The sequence below is a fragment of the Anabrus simplex genome, chromosome 1 (assembly GCF_040414725.1).
Source record: "Anabrus simplex isolate iqAnaSimp1 chromosome 1, ASM4041472v1, whole genome shotgun sequence".
Classification (NCBI taxonomy): Eukaryota; Metazoa; Arthropoda; class Insecta; order Orthoptera; family Tettigoniidae; genus Anabrus; species Anabrus simplex.
The window spans coordinates 1,148,146,000-1,148,169,826 of record NC_090265.1 but is presented as its reverse complement, the minus strand read 5'-3'; the positions used below and the strand labels follow the sequence as shown (position 1 = coordinate 1,148,169,826).

Sequence of the window (23,827 nt, the reverse complement as noted above, 5' to 3'; positions counted from 1 at the left end):
AAAATCCAAACCCTCTATTTGATTAATAATTTTCGTGTGTTCCAAATAGTCTAAGTATATATTAGCCAATATTCCTGATGCTGGGGCTCCCATTGAAAGTCCTTTTTGTTGGTAAATTTTATTATTAAACGTAAAATAATTTTGATTTAACACGAATTTTAAAACATTAATAAAATCTTCAATTTCTGGTATGCTTACTAATTTGTTCTTCGTTAAATTCTTCTTAATGATTCTGATAGTGTCTTCTATTGGAATGTTTGTATACATGTTGGTTATGTCAAACGAACATGTCGTGTGAGATGATCCAAGTTTAAAATCTTTAACTAGATTGCAAAAATCCACTGAGAATATTTATTAGGACAATTTCTCTATGGAATATTGTACAAGTGTTTCCTTGACGACTGCTTTCTATTGTAGAAATAATTTATATATTTTCTCTTGAGTTATTTGTTTGTTTTAATCTTGTCAATCTTATGTTAATTTCAAGGACACTTCCTCTAAAGCATTACTTTGTCAATTTTATATTTTTCATCTAAACTGTGTTATGTGGCTGAAGATGTTGATAATATACGAAACATGTACCACTTTTGACCAATAAAAATTGCCTTAGGCAATCATTGTATCGACTAGGTGGAAAATAAATAAATACTTCATTGTGAATCTATTGAAGTGCGATATGGACCATGAAGCTGACTTCAAATGTGAATCGCTCTACTCACGACAGTTATAAACTCAGCTAGAGGAGGGAACAGTCACCTCTCTTTCATCACTGTGAAATAATATCACAATAAAAAATAATTTGTAGTGACCACTCACGGGTTAATGAGGTGGGCATCTGAAAGATTAATATATTCTAGATGAAGTGATGAATAATATAAGCAACAGTGAAGTGTACTACACAATGACAAGAAAAGATAAAAATCTATACCCTGATACAGCCTACAACCAAAACAAATAGAGATAGCAGGGCCACTAGCCAGGATAAATGGCCTCAGTTAAAATTATGTAGTTGTACAAGACCCCCAACTCATAACTCACTCTTACCACATTACATAAAGAGTGTACTCTCTTCATATTCTTAAAGGTTAATTGCTTTCAGAATTAGAAATTCAAAGGCAGGGGCGGCCAGTTGACTGTTAGGTTGGAGGAACAACCACAGTACTTTTTCACACACCTCTTTCTTGGCAACTTTGACAGAAAAGAGAAGAGTAAATGGAGATCTTAAGGCTGCCCTTATCAGCTGCTTTTGCCATTTGGATATACAATGATGATTACATTTAAATGGTACCATCACTGTGGACCTGATCTGAAAATTACATGTATACGGAATTAGGCAAGTTTCATTTGCCGAACTAGATTAACTGGAGGTACAAATGTCCCCTGTAAAAGTAATGGCTCAGAGCTATGATGGTTCAAAATTAATTCTCAAAATATTATTAAAACATTTTATTCTTTGTACCTACAAGTGATAAATTCAGAGCCAAATAACTCCTTGAAACAACAATCATTATCATGATAGACTCCATTTCATGCTTTAGTTTTTGTGAAAGTAATTGATCTTGATCATTTAAGTATTTTTTCAGTTCTCTTAATTTCCCTTTTTATATTAGCACCTAAAATTCTTAACCCTTTTATAAATTAGAATAACTTACCTGCAAAGTTTGGAGCTATATCAAGTGGATGTTGGAAGAATCCTGCTGCATATGCTCCTATAAAGCTGATTGAGCTTGTGAGGAGAGCAATAGACAAGGTGACCTGATCACAATTGATGGATGCCAAGGTAACAAGGCCAATAGCTGGTAGGAGATGAGCTAGAACATAAAACAATATGATTTGGCTTTTTAATACTGTATTTAATGACCTTTTGAGACAACTGCTAATATTGGAAAACATTTTCTTAAGACTATCAGTAGTTGAAGAGACATTAAATATATAGCATTATAATAGGGAACATGCATAATTTTCAAAAATATTTTTTTTGAAAAGTACACCAATGAAATAGTATGTAAACGTATTACATTGTGGTAAGTTGCCTTGTTTTCTATCATTAGAAAAATATTTAAAAGTGCCTTTCCGCAAGGCGAGTGAAACGGCCTCTGACGTAAGCGGCGCGCTGTGACGTCACGATCCAGTACCGCATGCAGCTCTACCATACCAGCCATTGTGCATCAGCTGTTACTAAAAGCCGATTGTTTGTTATTCGTGATCGCGAATAACTTCAAAATGACAGAAGAAAGGTTCAAAACAGCACAGTCAGACAATCTACTATGTGTAGATGTCATCATTCTTGAAAAATAGTGACTTTTGTGGCCGCAGAAATTCGCGGATAAAAAGCAAGTTTGTAAGTGGCATCTTTTATATACGTGCAATGTACTGTAACTGATAGTATTAGGATAACAACGAACCTGGATAGAAATCACATCACTTTCAACATTTCCTTCTAGACTGATTCCCATATTAAAGAATAACATTATATTTTTGGGCTTTCAGCATTACTAAAGTAAGAAATCGGATTTCAGCACTAACATAAACATATAGGTAGCATTATAGTATTAGTCCGCTTCTGTGGTGTAGTGGTTAATGTGATTAGCTGCCACCCCCGGAGGCTGGCTCTGCCATGAAAGTTGAAAACAAATAGTACGAGGACTTGAACGGGGTGTACTCAGCCTCGGGAGGTCAACTGAGTATAGGAGTTTCGAATCCCACCTCAGCCATCCTCGAAGTGGTTTTTCGTATTTTCCCACTTCTCCTCCAGGCACCTAAGGCCACGGCCGTTTCCTTCCCTCTTCCTTGTCTATCCCTTCCAATCTTCCCATCCTCCAACAAGGCCCCTGTTGAGCATAGCAGGCGAGGCCACCTGGGCGAGGTAATGGCCCTCCTCACCAGTTTTATCACCATACCCAAAGTCTCACGCTCCAGGACACTGCCCTAGAAATGGTAGAGGTAAATCCCTCGCTGAGTCCGAGGGAAAAACCAACCCTGAAGGATAAACCGATTAAGAAAGATAGAAAGAAAGATCATAGTACTATAGGTCTATATTCTATCATTCCCTAACAAAGAAAGAAAGATCATAGTACTATAGGTCTATAATCTATCATTCCCTAACAAATATATATTTATGGTTGGGGCAACTGGCCTACCCACTTCCGGGGCCCATGAATGAGAAACATTAAATATCTTGGTGGAGGGAAAAAGTTAAACATGATAAAGATTAAATATGATTTCATTTAGTTTTCACAAGTCAGGCTGGTGGTTCAGACGGTTGAGGTGCTGGCCTTCTGACCCCAACTTGGCAGGTTCGATCCTGGTTCAGTCCGGTGGTAGTTGAAAGTGCTCAAATACGTCAGCCTCGTGTCGGTAGATTTACTGGCATGTAAAAGAACTCCTGCAGGACTAAATTCCTGCACATCGGCGTCTCCGAAAACCGTAGAAGTAGTTAGCGGGGCGTAAAGCCAATAACATTAATTACATTTGGCTTTTAACAAGCTGAGCATATCTCGCAAGAAAAGCGTCTTGGTGACATTTTAGTCATTCAATACAGGAATGTCTTTGGGTGCTGTGACTTTTACTATTTTTTTTTATTTGCTTTACGTCGCACCGTCACAGATAGGTCTTATGGCGACAATGGGACAGGAAAGGCCTAGGAATGGGAAGGAAGTGGCCATGGCCTTAATTAAGGTAGATCCCTAGCATTTGCCTGGTGTGAAAATGGGAAACCACGGAAAACATTTTCAGGGCTGCCGACAGTGGGGTTCAAACCCACTATCTCCCAGATGCGAGCTCACAGCTGTGCGCTCCTAACCGCACGGCCAACTTGCCCGGTATTTTTACCCTTCGGTTTATTGACTTGGCTTGTATAACCTAAAACGTAGGCTAAGTTGGATAATATTTTAAACACCAACATCACTATTTTCATCCGTGTGCAATTATGTTATTTATTTGGTTTTGTGTAGAGATATAGATTTGTTAAATTCACGTTGTTTTCTTTCATGATGTACACTCCTCTTTTTTGTTATATTATAGAGTATTTAGCTATAGCCTAAATTTCTTTACAAATGTAAGCTCTTCAATAAAGACATAAATAACTGTTGCATGCCAAGATAAATTGGTATAATTAGAGCTGTCAATATGGTTCATAACCCCTTTGGTTTATTACCTTGACATGGATCACCCAAAACATAGGTTAGGTTTGGAGAATACTTTAATAATCAGCATTAATTAATGCACTGTTTATTACTTTCATATTCCAAGATGTAATTGAAGCATTTAATTAAAGCATCATACATTAAAATTTAAAGTTTTACCGCTAGAAGAGCTGACATGGAAAACTGATTGAAAATTCTAACAAATTCAACTTACGTTAAAATGATCTTCAAAAAAATAGACTGTGGACTTTTCCGATATATCACCAGCATTTCGCCGGCTCGCCAAAATCCATTTCTCCCTAGTTTTAGCATCTTTAGAACATTTATAATAAACAATTTGTTTGGGATGGTATGTGATGTGCTATTGCACATCAGAATTATACAACATTTATAAGTTTTCTGCCTTACTGTCTGCGCAGGATTCATTTTAAGTCTAAAATATACCACTCAGAATATTATCCAATGTATAGACCTCGAATTTAACTATACCAGACACTAACATAAAGTAGAAATACGCAAAGGGTATCCTTCTTCTTACAGTACACTATGTGTTATTTCGTCTGCTAATTCAGTCAGCCTGTACGATGACGTCAGACCAATGAGATCGCGTACTTGTGTCATGTGACATTTTCATACTTTAATTTAGATTTTTATCATGTTTGGAGTTATTATTTGTACATTCTGATCACATTTTTGAATTCTGCATGAAATTTTGAATCATATTAGCATATTTTTAATTAATACCCCGGATCATGCATGTTACCTATTGAAGAACAGTCTTTACCAAAAGTGTTTCGATCATGCCCTAAGTTGAAGATAATTGGGAAGGTGGGTAATAGCCCACTCCTAAGAGCTAAAACTGGGGTTGTAAGCTCCAGAGTTCATAAGGCCACCCCTAACCTGGAGAACAGACGCCATTTGTAGAACAGATGTTACACACTGAAGAAGCCTTACGTTTTATGTGGTCCATAAATGGCAAAATTTGGAAAACAAGAACTGAAGAACAGTATAATAATAATAATAATAATAATAATAATAATAATAATTGTACCGGGCGGTACACCTCCACTCCGCTAATTTAAAATGTGCGCCAGTTGAAACTCCTCTGCTGGAGGAAGTCTGAACTTTATCTACGCTATTAATTCTCTACTTTCTCAGAAGATGTCACCACGTGGAAAATTTTGAGTTTTTGAACTGTGTCATTTTTGATGTGGTTTTGTTTCGCTTGAAGTAAGAAGTGTGAACTTTCTCTTCTAGAGGACACTACTGAAGATCAACAATAGTGCAACCTAGTGCGAAGTCAAAGAACTATTTTGATGGAGAAATTTTTATTTCAAATGTTTGTCTTTGCTAAATTTTTTTTCAGTTATTGTTTAAGTTGGCTGTATACCCCTCTCTTTCCCCTTGTTTTGCATTTAACCAATCTTGAATTTCTTTGAGTTATTTCCGACCAATCCGATGTATCTTCCCCCAACTTGGATATGTTTCTGTACCAGAGCCAATAAAAAGTTTGTGGGAGGGTGTTTTCTTTCCCCTAACACCTAGAACCTTCCGCGAGAGGATATAAACTGCTGATTTTTGGGTCTCCGGGCCACTTCTGTTCCATCTTTCAGTGTATTAAGTACATAGCAGGAGGCGGGAAGCGCCTCTTTCTCCGGCAGCGGTCAACAATAAGGTAATGGCCGATTAATAAATTCTTTCTTTGCTAGCTCAGCAGTTTAACTTTCGGGGCGGGTTCTAAGCGTTCAACCATGTAATCTTTTCCTAAAATGTAACTACTCTTTTCATATATTCTCTTTTAAAGCTGCATATTGGGATAGAGAGTGCTAACCCTCTCGAGCTCCCACTCACATTGTCTTGAGGTGAACTTATTTTCTCAACCTATTCTTCGTTAATGTAAAACAAATTGCTCTTTTCTAAAGTCACCTCGGTAGTATGGGATTAGCCCTTGCATTAGTGGCCTAGAGCCAGATTAGGTTTTTAAAAACAAGTGTATTAGGAGTGCAAGATCGCCTCCTCTCAAATTGTTATTTTAGAGGTCATGTAATTGCCCCTTTTCATTTAATAGACCTCAGTAGGTTGGGTATTGTACCCCTGTGTCTATGTCCAGTGAGGACAACTTGAAGGTGGAGTTTGGTGTGGCCTGGGAGAGGCTTAAATTTTGAGAGCGAGTGGCTCTTTTGAAAATTAAGTGTTGTATGCCTCGTGGAGGCTTTTCTGTGTAATTTGGAGCAAGGGCTCCTAGGTATGAATGGGGTTTTCTGCCCCTCTGTTAAAACTCGTGTTTGGGGTAAAACTGAGCTGATTGCCCAAGCTGTGTAAAATCAGGGCGCGAAGCCCAATTCCTGTAAATATTGTAACTACCCTTTTTGACTTGCTACTTTGTACCTGCCATGCTTGTTATTTCTTGTTTTTGAAAAGAAAATATAACCTTGTTAAATTTTAAATTAATTTTGCTTTCGTAGCTGGAGACCTATTCACACCCGCACCTTCTTTCACCTCTACCTACCGCTAAAACTCGGTAACAAGTGGTAGCAGAGCGTGGTTGAATGGGTCTCAATTTAGCCCCTTTTTGACGGCTACACATTGTTTTGATCCGAACTCTAACCATTTTCTCAGTTGCTGGAATTTTTTGACTTTTTCAAAATTGTTCTGTCATCATGCCAGGCCCTCGCGATGTTCTCCATCTTAATTATTTGCGCAAAGAGGAGTTGATCTATGAATTAACTATCAGAAATGTGCAATCTGGAGGCACGGTTGCAGTAGACACTAACAAGCTTAGAGAGTCCCTTGATTTGCCCATTTCCATCCCCAATTTGGGAGAGAAAGAAATTGATGACTCTCTTTCCACGATCGTCGAGAATATTACTGGGCTAGCTTCTGTAGTTAGTTTTTTTGATGAAAATGATCCGTCTCCTAATCAAATTAAGCGTGTGCAAGGCAGGCTATATCATTTTTCGAATAGGGTTAACGATCTGTTGTCTCTAAAACTGAATGACGTTCAGAGGAAGGAAGCTAGTACGCTCCTGGAAAATATTTCCGAATTATCTAGTAAGGTCACTCAATTGTTAACTGGGGAAGTTCCTCCCAAATCTGATCAACCCACCATAGTGAATGCAGGTAGTGAGGAAGCGCCTCCCAAGGGAGAAGTTAATAGGATAACCGTTGCTGCTCAAACTATCCCTGCCCCATTGGACAACGAATCTGAACGTCGTGCATCATTGAGTAACATCCGTTCTGAATTAACTTCCTTGCCATTGAAACCTTTACCTACTATGTCACCCGGGTTTAGCAGCTTGCCTCATCCTTTGGCAATGTTGCTCAGAGGTATTTCTAAATTTTCTGTTAATACCACCAGTGATGTAATTTCATTTTAAGATTTCTAGTTGAATTTCAGGATCATGCCCTTGTGTTTTCTCTTTCTCCATGTCAAATTTTGCAAATTATCTATCCGTATGCTATTGGTATTCTCTCAGATAAAATCGTAAGAGCCATTGCCGAGCAATCATCTATAGAGGATTTCCATGCCCATTTGCTAGCTAATTTCATCCCAGCTAGGGCCAGGTCCTCCCTTATTCAGAAGTACTATTATCGTGTACAGCGCTTGGATGAAAACTTGGCTGATTTCATACAGGACATTAAGTTTTATACTAGGGTGTTTGCCCTTCATTTTCCTGAAGATCAGATTGTACAGGCTATTGTAGAGGGAATTTCACCTCCCTATAGGTCATATTTGTGTTTCGCGGCGTGCCCGCAAAGTTTCTCTGAACTTGAAGCATTGGCCGTCTCAGCGGAAGGAGTTAGATACGCCGATTCCTTGCGTGTCGCGAAAGAACCCCCGCCTTCTTTTAGTAACACTCGGCCTCCACCTCGCCGACCAGTCAATCCCCGTAAATGTTACGCTTGCGGGTCGCCTGACCATCTGCGCAACAAGTGTCCTCTGATCAAGTCAAGTGGGACAAGGAATGGAGCCGGGTCATCACAAGGCTGTTTTAAGTGTGGGGCCTTCTCACATATCGCCAAGAATTGCCCAAACTCAAATAGCACCCCCTCCTGCTCAACTTCCGGTGCAAATTCCAACTATGCCAATAATAAAAAGTGACTAGTGGCTTCGGCTGAGTCGACTAATCCATCTTCCCGAGACTCAGCCCCTAGTAAACAGGTTGTAAATGCAGAGAACGATCAGCCTTCAAATTCATCTTTTGAATGCCCTAAAGAATGTCTTAGGATTGCGGCGGATACCCCCGCACCTGTTCCTTTTCTTAAGATTGAGTTAAATAACGAGCCTATAACAGCTCTCTTAGATTCAGGCAGTGTTTGTTCGATTATTTCGGCTGAATGGTATTCTAAATTGAAAACGGTTTGTAAACTTCCTGACTATGTCTCTTCTCCTGTTCAATACGTATCGGCTAATTCATCTCCATTAGAAATTCTAGGTTCCTTACTGGTCAAAATTCGTATTTTTAAGTTTACATGGAAAGTTAAATTGTTTGTGGCCAAGCAATTGTCTTGCCCCATTATATTGGGAGCTGACTTTATTTCTCACACTGGTCTTGTGCTCGATCTCAAGTCTAGGTCGTGCACATTCAAATTTGCTTCTAATTGTAAAATCCCACTATTAAAGTGTAATTCTGTGTCATGTTCGTCTATTTCGCCTACCCAGGATGAGATGTTGTTAGACCTTAGACATCTACCTGAGGAGCAGGCTGATAGTATTCGCAAACTGTGTCAGTCGTTTCCCGAGGTGTTCTCTGATACTCTTGGTGTTACTGACCTTATTGAATACAAAATTGAGGTCACGGATTCGATTCCTGTCCGTTTTCCACCTTATAGGCTATCTCCACCTAAAATGAAGGCTCTAAAAGAAATCATCGATCAGATGTTGAAGGACGGTATTATTAGGCCCTCTAAGTCGGCGTATTCATCGCCTATTTTTCTAGTCCCGAAACCCCAAGGAGGCTTCAGGCCTGTCATTGATTACAGGGCTCTCAATCGGAAGGTGGTGTTGCAATCTGTGCCCCTTCCTGACCTTCATTCTTGTTTTTCATGGTTTCGTAAGGCCAAGTTCTTCACCATCTTGGACTTGAATCAGGCCTATAATCAAATTCCCCTTGCCGAAGAGTCTAAACATCTTACAGCGTTTGCCACGGACTGGAATTTATATGAATACAACCGCGTACCTTTCGGGCTCCCCACGGGGGCAGCTGTGCTCACTAGGCTACTAGATATGGTCTTCTCCGACATCAAATTCGAGTACTTATATCACTACTTAGATGATGTCGTCGTATTTTCAGAGACTTTTGAAGAACATCTAGATCATCTGCGAGAAGTTCTCGATCGCCTTCGTAAGGCTGGGTTAACTGTTAAGTTGTCCAAGGTTGCCTTTGCTAAGCCCTCTATGTCATTCCTAGGGCATATTGTGTCACCCGATGGTGTAGCAGTCGATCATTCTAGAACACAGGCCATCCGTGATTTTAAACCTCCCAAGGACATTAAAGGTATCGCCAGGTTCATTGGTATGGTGAATTTCTTCAGGAAGTTTATTCCTAACTTCGCTAATAGAGCGGCGCCCTTAAACCTTCTTCGTAGGAAAGGCATCAAATTCGAGTGGGGACCTTCTCAACAAGCCGCTTTTGAAGACATTAAATTAGCTCTCTGTAATGCCCCTGTACTTGCTATGCCTGATTTCTCGAAGAAATTCATCGTCCAAACCGACGCGTCGTCGGCGGCGGTAGCTGCAGTCCTTCTCCAAGAGACTGAACTAGGGAGGCGCCCCATCGCCTATGCATCTAGGACTCTCTCGGCTCAAGAAGCAAAGTACTCCATATATGAGCTTGAAGGTTTGGCAGTCTTATTCGCCTTAGAAAAGTTCCGTCTCTATCTGGAACACGTCAAATTCGACCTGGAGACAGATAATCAAGCCTTAAGCTGGGTCTTAGGTAGACCGCGTCGTACTGGTCGTATAGCCCGTTGGGCCATCCGTATTTCTGCCTTCCAATTTGATGTTAGACATATCAGAGGTATCGAAAATGTTGTTGCTGATGGACTCAGCCGTATGTTTTCTAACGACGTCGAGACCCACGAACCGGTCGACAGTTCATCACATTCTGAGTCCATACTATCTGAGGTTAATGCCATCCTAACAGAGGCTCCCATGCTTTTTAGGGATATCGAGAAATACCAACGTGAAGATCCGACGCTGGCTCCGATAATGGAAACCCTTTCTTCTGGGGAACATGTTGTCCCTTATGTTCTGAGGAATGGTGTTCTATGTTGCCCTTCGAGGCATGATAAGATGATGAAAGTTGTTGTTCCAGCGGTTCTTGTACCTATGATCTTCAAGTATTATCATGAGACCCCATTAGGAGGGCATCTTGGTATCTTTAAAACTCGTGAAAAGATTCGTGATATGTTCATCTGGAAAGGTATGGACGGTGAAATCCGTGAACTAGTAAAGGCTTGTAAATCCTGTTTGCTTAGTAAACCAACCATGTCCACCAAGGTAGGCCTCTTGTCTTCTCAGCAAGCGTCGCGCCCCATGGAACGCCTGTATATTGATTATGTAGGACCCTTCCCCCAGTCAAAGGGTAATGCCAACAAGTTCATCCTTGTGTGTGTAGATGGTTTTACCAGATTTTCTTGGTTATTTCCGACTAAGCTGGCTACCGCTCAGTCTACCATTACTTGCTTAAATTCTATTTTTGCTTCTTTTGGTCCGTGCCAATATATTGTATCTGATAATGCGAAGGCTTTTACATCTAACTTATTTCGTAAATTCTGTTTTGACTTATCCATCTCTCATGTAACTACTTCTGCTTATTACCCTCAACCATCTCTGGCTGAACGGGTTAATCGTAATCTCAGGTCCGCACTTATTGCCTATCATCATGAAGATCATTCCAGGTGGGACACGTCCCTGCATTGGTTAGCTTTTGCTTTGAATTCGGCGGTTCATGAATCTCATAAGTTCACTCCAGCTTCCTTGATGTTCAAGTTTGTTCCCAACACGCCGCTCTCTAACCTTTGGTCTCTGAGTGACATTCTACCCGAGACAATAGATCCGGATAATATTAAAGATCTTTGGAAGAAGGCTAAAGCCAATCTTAAGGTATCTCATGAAAAGGTTAGGGAAAAGTATGATCGTGGACGGAGACCCACCACTTTGAAGGTAGGTGACCAGGTGATGGTCAAGAATTTTGTTCCCGCGGGCAAGCTTGCCCCCAGATTTCATGGGCCATGCATCATTCTCGATTTTCTTACGCCGGGTACATTGTTAGTAAGCAATCCAGCCACCGAGAGGATATTTAGGGTTCACCTGTCCCAGGTGAAACCGGTGTAAATTTTGTGTCAACTTGCTTCATATAATTTGATAGGAATATGAAGGTTATATATTTTTTTTTAAAGAGTTCCACTCTTAAGGCATTCTGCTCCTTCTATTTTATTTTATATGTAAGCATTTCTGTAAAACCTCCCCCGATTTGTTAAACTGCCATCCTGTCCTTGCCACGGCCATTACCACGCTCCCGTCTCCTGCTCCACTACACACAGTGGCTGGCTTAGATGAAATGCCATGGATATCTGCACGCCGCTGGCCCCTCTATCTCTCTACATGCCTGTGCCCTCAAAAGAAACATGATGGTCCAACACAATTCTGCCGCCTAGCTTAAATGTTTCAGTGCCCCCGCAGCCGCGCGGCGCTGTGCCGCGGCTGGGTTCGAGGACGGGCCCCCTCGGCCCCAGCGAGGACGACATGTGCACGGCGAGCCGGAGCTCTCCTCCCGGCCAAGGCTGATGTGCGGCGCACGACCTGCTACTTGCCCGCAGCCTGTATTCCATCACCGCGGGCGCGGCGTGTTTCAACACCACTGCTCCCCTCATAGTGCGGGCGAGCGGTATCTCAGGGTACTCGAGGGGTCCGAGCGGCCTCCTTTGGACGCAAGCTGCAACGGCCGGTCTGGCCATCCAACTTCATCAACCTCAACTACATGGACAGTTACGATAAGCAATGACTACACTCGGGAATTCAACAGCAATATTTGGTGGACATAGCAAAATTTTTCATCACTTTTAAGTATTAAAAGTCTATCTTCGGAATTCTACTTCTACAAACTTAAAAACTTTACTTCATCTGCAACAACAAAATTTTGAAACTAAATCAAACCAAATTAAGAAAATCTTATAAATTTTTTTTTTTTGGCAATTAATCTCCATATCTACATCAAAACTTGGACTTTGTTTTCAAACAATTTCATGTGTCACCCCGGGAGGAACTTTTGGGGGGGGAGGTCTGTACCGGGCGGTACACCTCCACTCCGCTAATTTAAAATGTGCGCCAGTTGAAACTCCTCTGCTGGAGGAAGTCTGAACTTTATCTACGCTATTAATTCTCTACTTTCTCAGAAGATGTCACCACGTGGAAAATTTTGAGTTTTTGAACTGTGTCATTTTTGATGTGGTTTTGTTTCGCTTGAAGTAAGAAGTGTGAACTTTCTCTTCTAGAGGACACTACTGAAGATCAACAATAGTGCAACCTAGTGCGAAGTCAAAGAACTATTTTGTTGGAGAAATTTTTATTTCAAATGTTTGTCTTTGCTAAATTTTTTTTCAGTTAATGTTTAAGTTGGCTGTATACCCCTCTCTTTCCCCTTGTTTTGCATTTAACCAATCCTGAATTTCTTTGAGTTATTTCCGACCAATCCGATGTATCTTCCCCCAACTTGGATATGTTTCTGTACCCGAGCCAATAAAAAGTTTGTGGGAGGGTGTTTTCTTTCCCCTAACACCTAGAACCTTCCGCGAGAGGATATAAACTGCTGATTTTTGGGTCTCCGGGCCACTTCTGTTCCATCTTTCAGTGTATTAAGTACATAGCAGGAGGCGGGAAGCGCCTCTTTCTCCGGCAGCGGTCAACAATAAGGTAATGGCCGATTAATAAATTCTTTCTTTGCTAGCTCAGCAGTTTAACTTTCGGGGCGGGTTCTAAGCGTTCAACCATGTAATCTTTTCCTAAAATGTAACTACTCTTTTCATATATTCTCTTTTAAAGCTGCATATTGGGATAGAGAGTGCTAACCCTCTCGAGCTCCCACTCACATTGTCTTGAGGTGAACTTATTTTCTCAACCTATTCTTCGTTAATGTAAAACAAATTGCTCTTTTCTAAAGTCACCTCGGTAGTATGGGATTAGCCCTTGCATTAGTGGCCTAGAGCCAGATTAGGTTTTTAAAAACAAGTGTATTAGGAGTGCAAGATCGCCTCCTCTCAAATTGTTATTTTAGAGATCATGTAATTGCCCCTTTTCATTTAATAGACCTCAGTAGGTTGGGTATTGTACCCCTGTGTCTATGTCCAGTGAGGACAACTTGAAGGTGGAGTTTGGTGTGGCCTGGGAGAGGCTTAAATTTTGAGAGCGAGTGGCTCTTTTGAAAATTAAGTGTTGTATGCCTCGTGGAGGCTTTTCTGTGTAATTTGGAGCAAGGGCTCCTAGGTATGAATGGGGTTTTCTGCCCCTCTGTTAAAACTCGTGTTTGGGGTAAAACTGAGCTGATTGCCCAAGCTGTGTAAAATCAGGGCGCGAAGCCCAATTCCTGTAAATATTGTAACTACCCTTTTTGACTTGCTACTTTGTACCTGCCATGCTTGTTATTTCTTGTTTTTGAAAAGAAAATATAACCTTGTTAAATTTTAAATTAATTTTGCTTTCGTAGCTGGAGACCTATTCACACCCGCACCTTCTTTCACCTCTACCTACCACGGAAAAACTCCGTAACAATAATAATAATAATAATAATAATAATAATAATAATAATAATAATAATAATAATTCAAGCTCAATATTGGCATTATTTACCCGTGGGTTAAAGAATACTGTTTTCAAGTTATATCAGTTTATCACAATTGTGTCCGTCTTAACAGGGAGATAATCATCCTAGTACTTGTTAATAATACGGTGACATACTTCAAATGCAAAACATCACTGTCCCCATGATAGATTACCCACACATTAAAAAAAATGACATAGAAATTACACATCATTGCAGTCTTGACAAAAAATGAATGGGTGACCAGAATTCACCACACAACAAAAGGAAACAGTGACCTAGCAAAGAAAGTTCACTACCGGTATGAAGACATGGTAAAGGTCACTTATGAAGACATGGTGAGTTGCCAACCTTGTTAGTGAACATCCTCCTTCATCGTGAGTCCCACCAGCTACCTCGTTTTAATTTAGCAAGCCACCCTGACAAGATAATTAGTATTGATCACTTTCCTCATTCAGGATTTTCTCTTGAGTATTTATTCTTGTTTTACAATATTTTACCTGAAAATAATGAGGCAAAAAAATCCCCTTCACATGATTACTCTTCTCTCTTGAAGAAACAAACCTGGTTTTGACAATCATTTTTCCGGATTATTTTTCCATACAGGATGTTTCGTGTGTTCACTATAACTCAAAATCACAGCACTAGTGATAAATGTCTGCAAACCAGCTATTCACCATCATGCCTAAGCATTAAGTGCCATTTACCAGGTGTATGCATAAGTCTTTTCCGGTTTTATTAAGAGATGGCGCCAGCAAAGAGTACGCAGAGTATGAATTTGACACATACGTCAGTTTGTTCGTCTGACATTAACGTACCAAGGCACACAAGTTGAGTCCGCCAAACACGAGCGTCTGTGTTATATCGTTCAGTGATCACGCTGACGTTTGTGCCTGAAAAAGAACATTTGCGACACGCACTGTTTTTCTGATTTAATCAAAAGAAAAAGGCCGTGGAAAGTCATTGTTTGCTGGAAGAAACATATGGTGAACACGCTCCATCAATTAGAACATGTGAGACATGGTTTTGACAATCACTTTGGCAAGAAAGCCATGCATTGTGTCTGGTGGGACCAGAGTGGTATTGTGTATTACAAACTCTTGAAGCCCGGCGAAACCGTTAACGCACAACACTATCACCAACAAATGATTAATTTAAATCACGCATTGATCAAAAATGACCAAAATGGGCCAGAAGACATGGCAAAGTGATTTTGTCACACGACAATTTGTCGTCTCACACAGCAAAACCAGTGAAATAATCTTGAAATCACTTGGATGGGACATCCTTCCGCACCTGCCGTACTCCTCCGATCTGTGCCATCTGACTATCACCTCTTCACATCAATGGTGCATGCGCTCGCAGAGCAGCACTTCAGCAATTTTGAGGAAGTTGGAAAATGGCTCGATGAATGGTTTGCCGCAAAAGACAAGCAGTTTTTCTGGCATGGTATTTATAACTTACCTGAAAGATGGGCGAAGTGTGTAGAAGCCGATGGCCAATATTTTGAATAAACAAAAAGTGAATTTCCCTTGAAAATTACATGGTTTCTCTACCACAAAAACTGGCAAAAAATGTATGCATATATTTGGTATACTTCTTTAAAGACTGACCAAGAAATCTTTACAGAGTCCTCTCTGTTGAAGATAAAGTTAGACAGAAAAAGTAATGTCAAATTGTCTGGCCCCACGGTGTAGGGGACAATGCATCCACCTGTCACCCGGCGGCCCTGGGTTCTATTCCCGGCCGGGTCAGGGGTTTTTAATTGTCAATGATTAATATCCCTGGCTTGGGGACTGGCTGTTTGTGTCGTCCTTCATGTTCCTTTCCTCACATTCAACGCTTTACACTTCTGCCATTTCCAAATTACGCACAGGTTCACAACATATGGTGCAAAGTAGGGGCAAAAGATCTTCTTAGGTTGACGCCCCGAATAAATAGAGAAAAAAAAAAGTTGAATTGACGTCAAAGACAATCTGCTTCCAAATATAGTGTTTTTGTTAACAAGCTACTTTTGTTCAAATGCAAGCTCTTGTGTTGAGGGTGCTCAGTAAACTACAAGCTGTAATGAGTCTCCCCATCTAAGTTCTTTCTTACTGCATTTTGCGGCTATGTTTCTCCGCTTTACACCTTGATCAAAGTCTAAATTCCTAACTCAGACTTAGCCTACAGAATGATGCTTTTTGACCTTATATAGAGGTACTCTCTCAGAAAATACTGAAAAGAATCTAAAATGGCTAACCTGGTTTTATCATCTCAGCGGCTCTCTCCAGGCTTGGCCGCTGATGTCACCAATCCTTTCAATCATAAAATTTCACACATTTTAGTAATTCCACTGTTGTATAGAATGTGACATCCACAGACCTCATCCAGAATAATTTAAGTAGTTTGATCAGATTTGAATTAGGCATGTAAATCCATGGTTTTACTGACGATGTTATAGTTCCTGTTGAAATTGTCATGTCTCTCCGAAATCTTTATTTTCCTGAAATTTTTATATAACTTTTTCTTGGTTCACTCATAAAAGCAATCACCTCTAAATCCTCTAGAATTTCTACTTCTAAATCTTATCAAGGCTTAATTATTATAGAAATATCTCCGCGCCAAATTTCCTTGTACACCTCCGTGGCAATGGCATCACCATAATTCTTATGAGAACAGAGTTGAAAGACTACCTGGTCCCATCAATCTCACAAGCAAGAAATGAACAAAATGGACCTTCATCTCTAAAGACCACACATAATATTTGAGCTCAGTCTCTATCATGCAGTCTCATAGGTTTTGGGCACTGGTTCAGTCTGCACCAAAGTTTATGTGATCAATATGTACAACTATCTAATTTTTTTGTATTGTGCTACAGGTATTATTTCATGCATACATCTTGAATGATTATGTTCTAGCTACACATCTCAGGAATGTCGTAAGTATATCACGTAAGTCTTAACCTCTTTTAGAAAGGCAAGTAGTGCAAACAGTTTTTTGGTTCTGAACGCAAGGGTTTGATCTCTGAGTGATGAAAAAACTACTGTAGGCTACCATAAACTCTAGTATTCAAATCTATAAGCTCAACAGTTAACATAATAAATTGAGTATTCTAATCACCAACAACAGACATAGAGTCTTGTGTAGAGGACAACTAGAAGGCCAGATGACATTGACCTTGCCTGCACTAGGCAAAATGCTGACTACTCAGCAGAAAACAAGTGGCGCACATAACATTTGGCGTGCAAGGTTGGTCGGAGAGTTGAACTTAGACTGGTCAGGTTCCAAACGGAGAAAGGTAGTCAGGCATAAACCTACACCCCCTTCATAAACCCTGAACAGAGAAGGACATTCATCCTTAAAATATTACCATAATATGTGTGACATTATAAATAGAGAAGGGCAGCTGACTGTAAAATTGAGTTTCAATCATCAACTTAAAAAAGGGGGAAGCAGACCAGTTATGATTAATTGTATTTCCCTGTGCCAGCTCCTTAGATTTAGTCCCATAAGAGCAATGTATAGTTGTCATCTTGTTCAGTAGTTCTAGTACAGTTCTGAGACCCAGAGGTAGCCCTCTGCAGATTCCTACAGTTAAACCTATAAGAGCAATGTATAAACATTAGCCTCTGTGCCAGCTCTCCAGAGTTAGTCCCATAAAAATAATGTATAGCAGCCATCTTGCCTAGAAGCTTGAGCACAGGCAGGTCAGTAACCAGTTATGCTTTATTGTTTGGGTAGTGGGCTAATCTCTCCCCACCAACAAATCACCAACTGCTGGCCAGTGAGCATTCACTGGTCCCTCCTGTTCATGGGAGTAATGCCACTAGGGTGTCTGATATATGACTGTCTGTAGAGTGCGAGGTGATGAATTCATGCTGAAGCTTATAAATGATAGCATATGCGTGCGCAACACCCCACCTCTATCTTACCATCCATTTCCCATCCACACCAAGTCTATAAAACTCCTGGAGCCCACTACTAGCTGTTACTTTCCCATGGTCAGCAGGAGTGTAACCATCGCTGGTCTCTCTCATCAGTCCACCACACCTCAGGCATCTAGCCTGAGGAGGAGGAGGAGGAGGTGGACATCTACGGAGGCTGGCAAATGTTTGGTGAACTGGTGAAGGACCAAGGGGGAGAATCCTCTACCCCCCAATTTTTAGGGTGGAGTGGAGGGATCACAACATGAAGATAAAGTTGGAATTCATGAGGACAAATTGAGGGAAATATTCATTTATAGGAAGGGGAGTTAGGGATTGGAATAACTTACCAAGGGAAATGTTGAATGAATTTCCAGTTTCTTTGAAATCATTTAAGAAAAGGTTAGGAAAACAACAGGTAGGGAATCTGCCACCTGGGCAACTGCCTTAAATGCAGATCAGTATTGATTGATTGAAGATAGAAAATTACACACACACACACACACACACACACACACACACACACGCACGCACGCACGCACACGCACGCGCACACACGCGGGCACACACACACACGCACACACACGCACACACGCACGCACACACACACACACATCTTCATTAAAGACTGTTATGTCTTTCAGCATTCAGTCTGCAAGGCTCTGTGAATGAATAAGCACCTCTGCAGCTAGCTCTGTGACTTCATTTAATTCCACACAGCTTATCTTTAAATCATCAGAAAACTGAGCCTAACTATCATTGCCTTAGTCTCTCTCTACTTCTCTTACCCTCCCTATTCAAGTCCATTATTCTCCTAGATACTGTATCCTCCTCCATTCACCTCACTTAAGCCCATCACTGGAGCTGGTTTATTTGTACAGATTCATTCGTCAAGTTTATTCCTAACTACATTTTTATCTCCTCACTTTAAGTACCCTCCTGTCATTGATCCCATATGTTTTAAAACCCAAATCTACTTTCAAGCCTGTTACTTCCAACTTATGAATAAGATATTCTGAATCCACCCAGCTTTCACTCTCATTCAGCAAAGTCAGTCTCAAAACAGACCAATGTAAAGAGTTTCATCCAAGAACTCAGTTCTTTCTTAGAGAATACTGTTAATTGCAACTGCAAAATCTATGCATAGTTGCTCCTTGATTGAATTTCACTTCTTAGTATACAAAAATCCTTCATGAATACACATCCTAAATACTTGAAACAGTCCACGTGTTCCAGTTTTGTATTTCCTACCTGACATTCAGTCCTCTGAGGTTTCTTCACTACTGACATCACTCAGTATTGGAAATGCTAATTTTCATATCATACTCTTTGGCGCCTCTTTTCAAGCTCGACAATATTAGATTGAATGCATAATGGCAGGTCACTATGGGAAGAGGAAACAGTGAATGTTTAGTTAGAAAAATGTAATGAAATGTAAGAAAATGAAGGATGCACTAGCTTTCTCATACTAAAACACAATTGAAATTGGAAGAGAACAAGATGTGACCAAGGCAAGATGAGAGGATCTGAACTGAAGTATAAATAATGTATTGTAAAATGAGCAGTTATAGAGAATATTATTCTGTGATATTTCACACAGTTGTCATCCTCTGTGGGTGGGGGTGGTAGAATATATCCACCGTTTCCCTTGCCTGTCATAAAAGGCAACTAAAAGTGGGATCACGAGGGGATCTCGTCTAGCTGAGACTACAATTGCTTCCTCTTACTTGTGTCAGTCTCCTCAGTGGTATATTACCTATCCAACCTCCATTGGTAAACCCTTGTTCTCTTTCAACTCGACAGTTTTAGGTTTGGGAGGCGTAGAGTGTTTTTCATCTTCACGCTCTTCATTGTCTGTTACTTTCCTTTGCAGATGCCCTCATTTTTTGTCCCCCTGTGGGTGGAGGCAGTAGAATAACACCCATGGAATCCTCTGCCTGTCATAAGAGATGACTAAAAGGGGCCTCATGGGCTCTTAACTTGGGAGTGTGGGTTGGCTACATTGGCGCCCTTAGCTGAGTACTGGCATTGCTTCCACTTATGCCAGGTTCCTCACTTTCATCTATCCTATCTGACCTCCCTTGGTCAACTCTTGTTCTTTTCTGACCCCAATGTTATTAGATTCTAAGGGCTAGGGAGTCTTTAATTTTCATGCCCTTTGTGGCCCTTGTCTTTCTTTTTCATTTTTTGAAGTGTCGGATCCCTCTCGTTTTTTTCTCTGATTAGCATTAACAGAGTATGGTTGTCAATTTGTACTTCCTCTTGAAACAGTAATCACCATCACATTGTCTTTCTTTGACCGATACCTTCATTTTTTGAAGTGTTTGATCCCATTAATTGTTTTCCCCTCTGATTAGTGTTAATAAGAGTCATACTTTCCCTTAAAACAATAATCACCACTACCACCTCACTTTTTGTAGAGTTGGACCTCTTCCATCTTTCCTCTGATTTATGTTGAAAGGATGGTTGCCTAGTTGAACAGATACTTCTCTTAAAATAACAATCACCAGAACATACTTCTAATGTTTAACAAATCATTCAAGTTGATGCAGTTGGTAAGTACCTACACTACATATAATGCAACATATTGTGTACTCACAAATGACAGTTGAGACTCGCCGTACCATTAGGAGAGGCATGCCCCGCCCCACTAGTTCATCAACCAGAATGCCATATGCGGTAGAGAACAGGTACTGACACAGGAATGGCAGTGATGAGAGCCAGCTGCTCTGTGACAATATACTAGCATTAGTTTACTAATGTAAGTAAGGAAAAGATTTCATACATGCTATTGTCAGACACCATTATGGTTGTGAATCACACAGTGACTGGTTACCTGATATATAATTTTCTTTCCAGATTGCTACTTTATAATGGATATTGGAATTTAGTTATAACTCATTTATTGTATTTGATACAACAACAACAAAAGTGTGACAAGACTGATCCAAACAATTATCGAGGTATTTCACTTCTATCAATTGCCTGCAAAGTGCTTCCACCTGTCCTCTTCACCAGGTTGGAGCAACAGACAGAACATTTGATTGGTGAATACCAGGCAGGCTTCCGACCACACCAATCATGTGCAGAACAGATCTGGAACCCCAAGATGTTATTGCAACACTGCCAATTGAACCGCAAAGTCGTTGCTTTTGTACACTTTAAAAAACATACCGTATGACTCTATTGACCACATCACCCTGTTCAGTATACTGAATGAATGTGGTGTGGATAGCAAAACAACTGCATTACTTGAACAGACTTTGACAGACACAACCTCTAAAGTAAACTTCATGTGTGAAATCTCTGAAACTTTTCAAATCAGAACAGGAGTAAGGCAGGGTGATGGGTTGTCCCACTCTTGTTTGACCTGGTACTAGATAAGATCATCAAAACCTGGGAGAAAGTAGTAGCTGAAATAAGTATGGGAATAAAAGATAAGAGAATCAACATAAAGTGCTTTGCTTTTGTTGATGTCTTAGCAATAATTACCTGGACTCTTAAGGAAGCCAGATATGCTATCGAGAAACTTCATGAAATCGCCATTAAAACTGGCCTTCATATCTCTTACGAGAAAACATAATACATGGACTCCAAGAACCAAAGCCTGATGCCACTTGCAACCAAATATGGCAACATCACACAAGTTAACCACTTCAAGTACTTAGGTAAAATGATCAAGAACACTGGAAGTGAAAAAAATAGCTAACATTACACGTACAGAAATATTACGTAAAGCCTACACAATCACTTGGAATATGTACAATAAGCAATCACTTTCCACCAAAGCCAAACTTCGTCACTACCACACAGTCATTCCGCCAGGAGCACTCTATGCAACTGAGATGTCATCGTTAACAATCAACATCAAGGACATAGAGAAAATAGAATGGCAGATACTCGGGAAGATATTGGACCCAAGATTCAAGATGCTATCTGGATGTGTAAAAGCTCAAAAGAACTGTATTCTCTGACTGAGCGATTCTCCTCAGTTGCACAGAAGAGATGTATGAAATTTTACAGACATATAACTCGAATGGACGATTCTCGACTGACCAAAAAAATCTTCTTCATCATTAACGGAACCCGACAAACCAAATTACGCTGGTTGGTAGACACTCAAAACGACCTTGCAGAAATTAATATTGACCCACTGGCAACTACATGGACCACATTCAGACAGAAAATCAATTCATGAAGTTCACATCCAAGAGCCCAACAGCCAGAATCTTGAAACTCAAAAATGCTTGAACACAAGAGAGAAGAGGGAAATAATAATAATAATAATAATAATAATAATAATAATAATAATAATAATAATAATAATAATAATAATTTTATGGACACATGGCCTGAATGAATTCAACATGGTTAACCAACCGCATTTTCAATTTCCTCCAAGTGAAAAAGGCAAAGGGGGCATGGTTCAGTGAGGTACAGAAAGATCTGCAGGAGATTGGGATCTCATTTGAAGATATCCAGGAGCGTGTCCCACTTAAGAAAAAATTCCAAGAACATCAGAGTTTCCTACCAAAGCCGAAGATGAAAACTGGAAAGGAATGGACGGAAGAACGAAAGGAGCAACACCGTATACGAATGAAGGAGTACTGGACCAACATTAAAGCTCAAGGGAAACAATTGAAATGACGTGGTCCTTAGTTGGCCGAAACAAAACAATAATAATATTATTAATAATAATAATAATAATAATAATAATAATAATAATAATAATAATAATAATAATAATAATAATAATAATAATAATAATAACTCTTTACTGAAAACTGGAAAGCACGAGAAGCACAAAATTAGAATGTGCTAAATTTGTTATTTTAAAACTTAAAACTATTGATAATTATAATTGGGGAATAGATGATTCTTATAGCATGCTGTAAAACTAATGGTTGTGTAGTTCTCTCTAATTTATACATTCAAATTCTGCACCTTGTATTCCTGAAGAACTTCAGTAGATTTTGAACTCCGATGATTCTCAGGAGGACCAAGATTTCGGTATTATTGACTTTTCATCTGATTCATCATGTTCTGATATTATTGAAGGTACACGCCAGAAAAAATGAAGAGAATGTCATACAAGGAAGGTCCGATTGGTTTTTCTTAAATCCTTCAGACAGTGAACCTAGTACTGAGATAAAAGTCAGTGACATTGCATTAATTCAAAAATTCCACACAGTTGAAATGTCAGTGCATGAACCTTCTCATGATTTTGAAGAAACTGGACCTGTCTGTAACACAAGTGGAAAAGTGTCAGTGGGCAAGACAAAAACAGTTACGTCTCAGCAATGAGTATGATGGCTTTGCAAGATTCTGAAATGCTGCAGAGCATCAAACATAAAGTCCTAGTCCCTGGCCATACCCATATGGAATGTGATTGTGATCACAATATGATAGAAAAAGCAAAGAAGAGGTTCAATGGAAACATTGATCACCCTCATAATTGGGCCCAACTGATTAGGTAGTCCACCAAGAATAAGCCCTTTACTGTAAAGAAAATGAACTGGGAAGAATTTTTGGATTTCTTCAGCGCTTTTGCAATGCAGAAAAGTAAACAAAAACTGAGGTCATCTCAACTGGAGGTAAGTGAAATGGTTGCATTTTGGCAAAAGTGACACTGGCACCATTCATTATAAAACAAAACATGATGCCAGTGAATTCGAAGAGGTCTCGTTTTTGAGGAGGGGTAAGCATGCCACTATAAACCCACCTGTAGCTTACAATGGTCCAGTTCCCATCTCTGGCAAGCAGAAGAAAGATTTAATGGATCTCCTCCAATTTATCTTGCCAGGTTTCCATAACTTCTACAAAGAGATTCCCTCGGCAAGCACAGTAAGACACTTGCACCCCGACACCCTCAATGATGGCGATAATGAACAACACAATGTTGGGTGAATAAGGTGTTTCTGTCAACAAAATGTGACATTTTGTGACGTGAATTGTG

The 23,827-nt window shown here is 40.0% G+C and overlaps 1 protein-coding gene across 3 annotated transcripts in view; it reads right to left on the bottom strand.

Annotated features, from left to right (window-relative positions):
- The window catches only part of LOC136858107 (sialin), a 310,094-nt gene that overhangs the window by 42,986 nt on the left and 243,281 nt on the right, over positions 1 to 23,827 (bottom strand). For all 3 annotated transcript variants that reach the window (XR_010858600.2, XM_067137406.2, XM_067137407.2), the window contains 2 exons: positions 20,471 to 20,600; positions 1,653 to 1,811 (listed from right to left, as the gene is read on the bottom strand). Coding sequence is in view for 2 of the 3 variants with exons in the window: in XM_067137406.2 (XP_066993507.2) it covers positions 1,653 to 1,811; positions 20,471 to 20,600 (289 nt within the window). In the remaining variant the exon portion in view is untranslated. The remainder of the gene's footprint in view (positions 1 to 1,652; positions 1,812 to 20,470; positions 20,601 to 23,827) is intronic.